This window comes from Pieris rapae, chromosome 12 (genome assembly GCF_905147795.1).
Source record: "Pieris rapae chromosome 12, ilPieRapa1.1, whole genome shotgun sequence".
In the NCBI taxonomy this organism is placed as follows: domain Eukaryota; kingdom Metazoa; phylum Arthropoda; class Insecta; order Lepidoptera; family Pieridae; genus Pieris; species Pieris rapae.
The window spans coordinates 9,137,627-9,149,030 of record NC_059520.1 but is presented as its reverse complement, the minus strand read 5'-3'; the positions used below and the strand labels follow the sequence as shown (position 1 = coordinate 9,149,030).

The 11,404-nt window shown below is 34.4% G+C and overlaps 1 protein-coding gene across 1 annotated transcript; it reads left to right on the top strand.

Moving 5' to 3' along the window:
* Nucleotides 1–7,800: 7,800 nt before the first annotated feature.
* LOC110997843 (outer dynein arm-docking complex subunit 4) lies at nucleotides 7,801–10,341 on the top strand. The gene is made up of 3 exons (XM_022266191.2): nucleotides 7,801–8,333; nucleotides 9,070–9,330; nucleotides 10,041–10,341. Exons 1-3 carry the CDS (start codon nucleotides 7,860–7,862, stop codon nucleotides 10,293–10,295), a joined length of 990 nt encoding a protein of 329 aa, XP_022121883.2. The 5' UTR covers nucleotides 7,801–7,859; the 3' UTR covers nucleotides 10,296–10,341.
* The last annotated feature ends 1,063 nt before the right edge of the window (nucleotides 10,342–11,404 follow it).

Genomic DNA, 11,404 nt, shown 5'->3' with positions numbered 1-11,404 from the left:
TTCTTTTTATAATAAACTACTCTAAGGCAAGCCGATTTCCTCAAAATGTTTTCCTGCACGGGCACCGTTCGAGCAAGTCTTAAATGTACACAGAAAGTTCATGGGTACACAGCTAAGGTTACGAAGAATAGCAGTGGTAGAATACACTGCTCTTTTTCTTTACTCTGAATTATTCTTTCTCCACACTCTATATTGAATGAATTATAAAAATGATGTCCTTTTACTTAGCCTTTTGAGTACGCTCTTTCCTTGTCACCCTAAGTCGAATTGGTTTCGAAATACCTAAGTCGGCAGCTGGTTTTACATACTGTAGAAACTGCCTTAAAAATTGTGGAATTTCCAAGTCGACGGAACACGGTGACATTTCAGAGCATGGTATTAAAGGGATTCATTTAAATCGATAAAATTACCGTTCATAAATGTTTGCATCTATAATTAGGGGTGGTTTCGCTTGTCGCGTGTCCCAAATAATCTTTACGTAAGTAAATAAAACTGTAATTTGTAACTACTTTCTACAAAGTTACCTTGTTTTTATTGACTGGCACCATTTTGAACTAATAGGGAGGGATAAAAGGATGTTTGTATAATTAACAAAATCATATGTTGTGTTTATAAAATAGTTTTTGGATATTTTATAAGGTGATTAATAGCCCGCGTCGATTACGAGTGTCATAATATTTGGCGCCTTTCCGAGTCGTTTGTGATGTTTAATGATTTGTTAGATTACGATATTATGATTCATTGTTGCCGTCTTTTGTATTCTTTTATCTTCTTATTTTGCTTTAATTGTAGCATAAATAAAGATTTGAGGCGTTAACGTTTTTGAGAGAGAATTTCGGGTAGGCCAGTTTTTATCTATCTCTATGGTGCGGGAGTACTTCATATGGACTATCTGGCTGGTGGTAGTGGTTGCATTAATTAGTCCTACCTGCACAGGTAAAATCGATTTTTTTAAATCATTTTAAGAAGTTTTGTTTTTTTTTTCATTATATTTATTATACTTTCCACAACGTAAATCTAATATTGCCAGACATTTTTATCGCTGTTAAAACTGTTCCAGACGCTAATTTCAAATTTAAAAAAAAATCAAAATAATTCAGTATGGCCGAAATTTTTTTATAATATTATTTAAGTATGTAAAAACTTAAAATTAATTTGCCAAACAATTATTCGGTTGTTAAACCTTCAGCCGTTCAGTAATTGTTTGGCAAATTCATTTTCAGTTTTTACATACTTAAATAATATTATAAAAAAATTTACCATAAGGCCAACAGCGAGATTCTATTCCAAGAAAAAAAAGGTAATTCTGGCGGAGAGACGAGGAAACTAGTAAGCAAAGAATGGACCCTTGACGCTGGATGGTGCAAGTTGAATACACAGTAAAATATTATATTTCTGGTTTTTCATTATTCTTAAACGAAATTTGATAGCTGGTAATCACCCTTAATAACCTGATATTAAACTGACGTAACCAGTGTATACAACCCCTTATAACAAGTCGGCTGTCATCAAGTTTAGTCGCAAATCTTACCTCGTATTGATAACTTGCATTTATATCGACTTTAATTAATTATACCTTAAATTAGTTACTTACTAATGTTCGTAGTGAATTGGATGCTGTTTTAATTTTGTGTTTCTGAAGGTATGTTTTAGATTACTTTAAATATTTATTTTATAATAGGTTTATGTAATTGAAAAATTTTAGACTGTAAGAAAGTTATATTGACAGTTGCTTTAATAAGGGGTAAGTATAGGTTTAAAACGCATTAAATTTATATGTGTGTTAGTAAAAAACAACGAAAATATCTCGGATTTTTTTAAATTTATTTAATTATAAGTAATCTAACAGCTTATACTTATACATATTATAATACAAAACACTAATACAATACAAAAAGCCAAAACATATAACATAGATAAACAATTTATGTATATAAAACAGAAAACAAGCAATAGATAAAGATACATTTAAAAAAAAAACAAAAAAAGGCTAAGTAAACAAGAATTTTTACATTTAAAAACAACAAATAATACCAAGAATTTAAAACTACTACTTAAACAAAATCAGAGTCTTCCCGCTTCTTCAAGTACTTCTTGACATCTCTCTTTTTGAGGTGGAAAAGATTATATTATTGATAATGGATGTCATAGTTCGATTATAAACGGTCATTTCAAACCATTAATATTTCCTAACATATTAAACACAATTTCACACTAAACTAGGGCATGTCTAAATATATTTATTTTTTTGGAAACAAAACAGATACATCTATACAATAAAAAAAAAGTTAAAAATAAAACAAAATAAACGCATTGGATGTATCCACAAAAGGTTTCACTAATAAAATTTCCCATATAAGTCGTATTTATTGTAGTCCACATTCACAGTGGCGATTTTCCAGCCTGAGTAGGCTGAAGCCTAGGGCGGAAGATTTGGTAAGCGATTTTTTTCTGCAACCTCATAAAAAAAACTCCATGAAGGTTTTCTGATGTTTTACAGACGCTTTTCCCCTCTTACTTTTCATTGTATATTCGGTGTAGCAGACATTCTAGAGTAAACTGTTAGTTCGTCGCACCACAACCAGTAATCTTGCACAGTCAGCTTACACTTCATAACAGAGCGAAATTGAAGAGAATGTTTCCCTCTTTCCCCTATCACCCCATCCATATACGTATATCCCTATTACTGTTATGGAAGATGTGAACTGGTTGGTATGTGTATAAATTTATACTCAAAAATTAGATCCAAAATCTATTTTTCGTGCAATTTTAAGGAAATTGTTGGATTGTAAAAGTATTTTAGGACAGGAAAATTGTAGAGGCAAAGGCGGCAAAAATTTTACAGCTTCTTAAAAATATGTAAATCCGCCACTGCACTTACATATTCAGTAAACGGGAATACTGTTTAGAATTTCAGAACATACCATTACGAAGTTAACGACGAATTTGTCAAGTGTTAAAGTTTTGGTGATACCGAACAGGTGTCGAAAACTTTCGAAGATATTTGTTTAGATAGCAACATAGCAACCATTTAAGCCAATAGATATAAGAGATTTGTATCAAAATTACTTTGATCTATCACTATAAACTTTAGAAGCACGCTGGAGTTTAACATTGTAATTGTTCCCAATTTACCAGTTTTTGAGTCGCCTCGAATGGAGAACTTCTTTCACCTTCCAGAAGTGCCTATTAAAGTCTGATTAAACACGTACCTCTTATTAACCTGCTCATTAGCCACATCTTACTTAATATTTATGGTCAGTCTGAAGTCCATTCCACTCTTAGAGCACATGTTAATTGGAGAAAGTCTCATATCTCATCTCAATCTCTAAACTATTATTGTTCTTGGACTCTCTCTTCTCTGGACTGTCGAAAGATACTTTCTATTGGCCAAGGGGCTGTGATTGATGATAATGATGATCAGGAATGTAGTCTGGCAAAAATCTATAAGTAACGATTTCAAAAAAAACCCCTGAAAGCAATGAATTCCGAGGAAACAAACATTGTTTTTTTTATTTGTAATAAAATTAATTTGTAACGGTTTAATGAAGTAGTGATATTTGAAATACTTGGCTTAGAAATACGCCCATATCTAACAGTCATAGTTAAGCGTTTCCAATATAATACTAATATTACTATAATAATAATATTCATATTAGTAATTCTATTTATGGTTCTGGTACGTTTAAAATATAATTTGATTGACACACAATTATTGTACAAAACCTATTTTTTCGCTGGGCAATAAATTATGCTTTGGTTAAATCACGAAGACTTGCGTGTCTTGCGGCCACAAAAATAATGAAATTAGATATATCATGGATAAAACCCTTTACGACATCGTCTCGTATTTCTGTTAGATAAATTATTTGATTGCTTTTATGCCATCTGAATGATGAATGCTTGGAGATGGTTAATTATAATTAGAATAACTTCCGTTTGCCTTTTTGCCCAAATTTTGTGTATTTTGGCAAGATTTTTTGCGTTCTCTTCAACAATTTGTTTCAGTGTCTGTTTTTGACGGCATCGGCACTTATGTAAGAAAACATTAAGAACATTGCGCGGAAAATTAGAGAATTTAAGAATACTTAACCACCATATTAAGTAATGATGACTGTTGTTACGATAGCAAAAAATTTTTTTTTGCAGTTCATAGCGCTTTTACAAATTTTTTTTATGTAACCTTTTCGCGTTTGATATAACATTGACAGAATGCATGCTGCAAATATCGTCAAAGAGGATTTAAGAAAGATTAATATTGTTTAAAATAAATGCTTCGATCCGAGTTATATTGATACATATAATATTATTAATTTATTATTTCTAACAAAAAAAAATTCTTGGTGCACTTCACCGCTCAGAGTTATCTCGCCTAATATTAAAAGTTTAATTTAATATGGAGTTTTTCTAAGTTTGGATACACGTTACTAACAACACTTGGCATACTTGGTTGTATATATATAAGAATAAAAAAGTTTCATTGAATTTATATACATATTTCCAAAAAAACAAACAAAGAATGTTGTGTCTCATAAAGAATTAGAATAATAAACACTTTGTTTCTTAAATATTTTTTAGTTAATTATACCAATTCGAAATCAATATTCATAGTTAAGACAAGACGTCTGTCGGGTCCGCTATTAATATACAAATATCTAATCTTTAACTCAATTTATTGTATTGTATGGATTTGATATTTCCGATCTTTGACCAGTAATAAATTAGGATCATATGAAAAAATAATGTTTATAAGTACATATAGTTTCAAACAATTATTGTTTACACACAATATTACGCTAAATGAGGAAGACTGTTATTTTATGGACTACAGGACTAGCTATATCTGAAATAAACTGATTAATAATACTGTTATTGCTTAAAGCAGAATTGGCCTAGGCTCTCAACGTTGAGGTCATAGGTTCGATCCAGGCCCAATGGACTATCTATGTGGGCATTACATTCGCTCGAACGGTAAAGTCGACCGTGTGTGTCAAGTACAGAAGGCGGAAGATCAACTTTACTATTAATACATTGACAAATGATCTTCATAGACAAATCAGAGGCTAAAAGCCTAGCCTCTATCTATTTTTAAAGATCTAAGCGCCACAATTTTTTAATACTGTTTTTAGTACTGTTCCCTGCTTCAAATAATGAAGGATTTATTACTTTATAATAATCAACGCTTACAACGATAGAATACATGCGAAATAATTTTTCGCTAAGAAACTAATGCTAAGTTAATGTGATGTAAAGGTTGTGAGAGTGCCTACGTCTTGCTATATTATCGGAGCATAAGTCCGACTATTTAAAACTAAGAAAGCCTGAGTGAGCAAAATATACAGCATTGTATATAGTATATATTAGGTTAAATATACGAATCGTTGGAATTATTTTATAAAAATATACGCGCCGAATTGTACAGCCAGTTTCTTAACTTTGTGTTAATGCTTATAAATACGGAAAGTTTAAGTTTTTCAAATAGAATTCAAAAAAGTTCGCTGATGCAGTAATTTTTCTGCATTATGATAAAAACATGCAACTTTTAAACGAATTGTCGGATTGCATGAACAATTTGGTATCGCGCGCCGATATCAAAACTAAATTAGGGTTCATTAAGCATGTCTACAAGTAATAAGGAATTTCATAATACCTCTTCAATCGCCAGCTCAGGTCTGAGCGTCATCTGTCATCTTCAGCAAGGAAGCTTCTGGAGAGGACTATCTATTTCCAGAGGCTTAAAGAAAGAAATTAGTAAGGAATTGTTAACGAAACACAGTAAGTAAATTTTCAAAACATAATTATTAACTGATATTCAAGCTCCAAAATTTTTTTTTTAAGTATTAGATGGCAAACCTGCATGATACTCACCTGAAGTTATACCGCCGCCCATGGGCACTCACATTGCCAGAAGGCTCGCAAGTGCACTGCCGGCCTTTCAAGAATTGTTATGCTCTTTTCTTGAAAGACCCTAAGTCGAATTAGTTCGGAAATACTTCAGTGGGCAGCTGGTTCCACATGGTGGTGGTGCGCGGCAAAAACTGCCTTAGAAAACGCTCAGTTGTGAAACGACAGACGTCGAGGTGATAGGGATGGTATTTTCTAATTTGAAAACTTAAATGAATTTTCAATCATCTGCCACCAGCGCAGCGTGGGCTCCATGTTAGGAGATGCTTTAGATGCTTTTGGGCGTGGGATTATGTGCGTGAGCGTTCTAGGGCGGGTTGGTGGACAGTACTGGTGAACCCAGGGCTGTTACTAGCGATAATATAATACTGTGCGAACTGTTGGTCAGCACTTTTGAAAAATTATTTTAGCCTTTCTATTCAATGCAGTTACAATATATAGAAAGAAAGAAATATGGAATAGTTAATATAAGCTTCCCCTAACACAATTTATCAAACGCAATGCCATTTGGGAGACAGTTGACAAATATTTGTCGTATATTTTATGGGAAAGTGGATTTTCAAGTAATTGATAGAGGTAGGGCGGGGTCATCAATCAAAATTATGTATAAGGGGAGAGTTTTATACATTATTGTTTTAGTGTTATACAATGGGTCGTGGAAAAGAACCTGAACCGCCTACCAGCAACCCAGTGGAAGCCAAGAAATACCGAGACGAAGCCAGTGGTCACAACAAGAATAGAAACTATGAGCGGGCTCTATCTTCGCTTGCTAAGGTTAGTCAAAATCAAAATACATTTATCCATAGTATTGGCTTTTATTAATATAGCTTTTACACATTAAAAATCATTTTTTCAATGGATTGAAGTTATGTTAAAACTTATAATTAATTTACATAATTTTAAATTTTTCCGACGAAACGTGCTTTACGGCGTGCGTGGTCACGGTGACTGAAGACAAAAGGTGTTGAATGACAAAAAGTATCACAGCTGTAGAAAAAGTAATATAATCTGCATTTATTTCCCCGGAAAAAATTTAAAATTATGTAAAATAATTAAACTGAATCTAACAGGAGGCAACAACTGGAGAAGAGTCAAAAGACAGATAACAGTGGAAAGGGTTAGAGGACGCCTTTGCCAATAGGCACACCGAACTCCGAGATATACTGGAGTGATAATATAATAAAGTTCACTTATATAAAGTGTCTCAGTTTCGGAATTAAAAGGCTATATTATTATTATTATAAAATAATTATTAGTTGGTAATAATACATAGCTTCAATCCGTTGAAAAAATGTTTTCTTTATACATTCATTCAGTTGAATCACATTATCACTTTGAATACAACTCTACCGCCTGTTTGGAATCGCGACCAGAAAAAGTTGCACGTTATCATCCATTTCTCGAAGCAAGTTCAGACAATTGTCGGCCTCTGTAACTTCTGTGTGTTTAAAATTAAGCCTGAATGTTGTCAATGAATTTGTTTAAATCATACAATATTTGTAATATTGATGTGGTTAGATTAATTATGTTATTTAAGACAGAAGATCATTTAAGTAGTATTAACCGATTTCTTATTATATATAATATACATGGATCTTATAACTTTTTACGGAAGAACTGCGAGACTTGGTTTTTAAGTTTTGTTTTTGATAACTTGTAATTTACAAAAATGATTTTATACATAAAGACTTATTCTGATTGATTAAATAATAATTTAGTTAATTGCCTTTAAAAGTACTCTGTCGCTTTCTGTCAAATTTAGTTTCCAACGTTTAGTTTCCAAAAAAACATGTCATTAATGCAAGCAACATGTCATCCATACGACCTGACCTATACTATTGAACTCGGAGGCGGTAAGAGTGTGCAAAAACACATTCAGTCGCCATGACAACCACAGCTCGGGCGTCGAAATCGATGACACTTCACACACCCTTACATAATCATACGCGCAAATCATGAACAGCGAAGACAACGCAAAAGCACAAGCCCGTTCCATCCTAGGACCAACAAAAGATGCAGAATTCCTACAAAGTTTTGTACGGATCGGCGTTGGCGATGAGGAGGAGGAAATCCCTGTCCCCAAAGCTTCGATCAGCAAGCGAGCCCCGCCAGCAGAGAAAACCGACACCATTGAAGATGAACTGCCAGAAGATAGAAAGGATTCGCTCAAGCCGAAGAAGAAGAATAGACGTAAGCCAAAACGAGAAAGACGAATTCGTCAAGAGGAGTTGTACACTGATAAGGATCGGGCAGCCGCTGTTGTGATGGGGTCTAAAGACATTAAGTTCTCGCTCAGTATGAAGGACAAGGCGGAAAGGAGCAGTGCCCTGCAAATTCCAGTGGAAGCGGATGCTGGAACACTGTTAGCGTTGGCACGGGCGGAGATGATGCGGGAGCGGTACCGTACTGCGTTGATGTTTGTGGATAAGGTATATTTACAACTAAGGAGAGTGATTCGAACTAATCTATTAGGTAGGCTCATAGATAAATGTACTAATACCAGTATTAAATTAATATGATCTTTAATTACCTTCGTAATAAACATGAATAAATTAAACAGTCGTACTATTAGTTTGTGAGATATAGTATTTTGAGTGAATGTGTATAAAAAATTGATAAAAAGGAATTTTGTGTATCTATGTGCCAAGGCTTGGTAAACGTGATTCGTGCTCCAGGAAATAAACTGTTGAAAAGTGGTTTGCGGAGTTTGCTTAGTTTTTAACTCTTTAGTATTTTTTTTAATTTTCACTATTTTGGGGTCACAGAGATCTGTGCAAATGCAACAAACCAGTCTCTCTCTCTTTCTCGCCTTCGCGGAATTAAAAGTACCGTCACCGCGTTTCACAAATTCTGTTTTATATTGTGTACTTTGGAAATCCCATATTTTGTTTTATTGCAAATGGTTAGTTTAGGTTAGTCGTGTTGCCTAGGAACGTTTAGGAAACTCGTCAAACGTTTCGTTCAGTCGCTTGTCTGGTGTATCTGGAATATCGATCTTTAATTAACTGTCTAGAGATTCAATTAACATATCTGATTGAGCTACTTTACTGCGACATATATACTCTCACACAGAATATGAATAACAACTTATTCTATGTTTCATCATCCACGTTAATTAATTAATCTGTCAAGTGTAGGGATATCTGTATCAAACTATTGTTGTAGGCTATTGAGCTGGCACCAGAAGACAAGGCCGCCTACGTCGCGCGTAGCAAATGTTACCTGTTACTCGGCGAGCCTCGATTAGCTTTAGAGGATGCGGAAACCGCTCTTAAACTTGATCCGAAACACGCAAAGGCTTTGCTACAGAAGGCTGAATCGTTATATTATTGTGGGGAGTTCGAAATGAGTCTAGTACATTACCACAGAGGCCTGCGCGCACGACCTGATTTAAGTGAATTTAGACTTGGCGTTCAAAAGGCACAGGTAATTAATTTATATTGTTTCTGACTTATTTAAATTCGAGGTGGTAATGCATTTGCGCATGCCCTACCCTAAAAAGTTGCAGGGGTATGTGGGACTCGACCCACACCAAAAACTCTTGTATTCCGGGGTGGGTGGGACTGACCAAGACTGGGTGAACAATACCCACTAAAACCACATCGAGAAGTTTCATCAAAGCCGCGTTACAGAGGCTCCAGGATCGCCGTCGCATTATACCGGGAGCTCAACGGCATGTAACACTCAAAAAACTTCGATGCAGTACATAGGTGGTAGAAGATGGGCATATCTTCTCCTATTTACTGCCCGTCTTCTACCCATAGGATTCGTCCCAAAGCGCTCCCTCTCTCGTCCTGCTGAGTCCTTCTCACAGAAGGAAACCACTGAATATTGTTTCTGGCTAACGAGAGTACTACAAATTTAAAAAGAGGTTTGATTTAAAGCTCGTCAGGTGAAAACTCAGTTACTTGGCTTACCTTCAGCGTGCGACTGTCGTCCCTGAGGTCGTAGGTTCGATCCCCGGCTGTGCACCAATGGATTCTCTTTCTATCTTAAGGAAAGGCAAACCGCTTTACTGATCATATCCGATTGGAAAAACAAATGATCACAAAACAGTGAATGAAATCTGAGGCTACTAATTATGCCTTGCAACATTAGTTTATGATACTTTTACTATAACCATTTTACTTTTTCAGGAAGCTATAGAGAATACAATAGGATCCGTAAAACAAGTGAAAAACGGTGGTAAGAGGAACAGTAAACAATCCAGGCCAGTGCTAGGACAGCTGATGTCTGATAAACTCTATCTGGAGAACCTTCTGAAGAACCCTGACTTAGCTATTGCTGATAAGAAAAATGATGTCGTGCTGAAGCAGGCGGAAGAGGCTATACGCTTTTTAGAGAATAGGGAGGAATTCTGGAGGCAACAGCAAAGCGCGAATCGTCACTAAGTTTCAGTTATTGTTTTATATAAGTGTTATAATTCAAATTCAAAATCATTTATTTATGTAGGTAACATAATGTACACTTATGAACGTCAAAAAGAGAAATATAGTTCGTTAAATGCTTCTAATTTTACATCAACTGCCAGTTCTCAATTTAAGGGCGTAGAACGAAAGAGAAGAACAGGCAATAAACTCTACGCCACTCTTATTAATCGCCAAGTTTTTCTTTTTCATAACGTTTGTAAGGAGCTGCAACCATTACACCTTGTTCCATATGACATATTGAGTAATAAAGAATAAAATAAATTAAAAACAAATATTTGTCTTCTATCAGCAGGAGGCATGGTGAAATAGGAGTACTTACATACTCGTGAGAACAACACGCAAATACGTAGTAGAAACAACTAATATCATCGCATACACGAATTCAAGTACGACCAGTCACCACAAGCAGCCCCCGTTCACGAGTATGACGCATGGTCAGCCATCAATATCCGCCATCAGATCAATTAGTTTGTACATATATTTGTGTTTAGATTTTCTTAAACTGCCTACGATACGTAGTAATGTTAATTAAATACTTTTTCGTATCCTTTAGTGTAGTTTTTTCATTTTTATCCTGTTTTAGTTTTGTCCAAATAACTATATAGTTACAATAATACAAAAATACAGAGTAAGTACATAATATGTACTTACTCTGTATTTTTGTTCAGTAGTAGGTAAGATGTAAAGGTAGGTAAAATTGACCATAACTAACTATATGTACCTACATTTTGGGTTGTAGAGAATAAAATAACGCTAAATACTCTACTTTTGTACGGTTTCATATTTGTAGGTAGGTAATTGTTACAATATAAAGCATCTCTGTGAAAATTACATCCTATTTCCCTGAAACGATAAATGTGAAGGTCGTCTATCATCATTATAAGGTGTAAAATATAGATAATTATATCGCAATCAATTTAAATAATATATAAATGGTTGATGTTAAATATTCACAAACAGAGAGTAAAAATGAACGGTAACAGTTGGTCCCTGGTGTTTTTATTTATGAAGGTGAGTTTTTGATTTGTTTCTTTTATATGTATAATCTGTTTTCTATTTACAAAAGTAAC

Bases quoted from the DNA above. Each gene is read 5' to 3' on its own strand.
- LOC110997843 (XM_022266191.2), top strand. From the start codon at position 7,860: ATGAACAGCGAAGACAACGCAAAAGCACAAGCCCGTTCCATCCTAGGA. The intron at 8,334-9,069 runs GTATATTTACAA...CTATTGTTGTAG, and splicing joins CGTTGATGTTTGTGGATAAG to GCTATTGAGCTGGCACCAGA. The intron at 9,331-10,040 runs GTAATTAATTTA...TTACTTTTTCAG, and splicing joins TTGGCGTTCAAAAGGCACAG to GAAGCTATAGAGAATACAAT.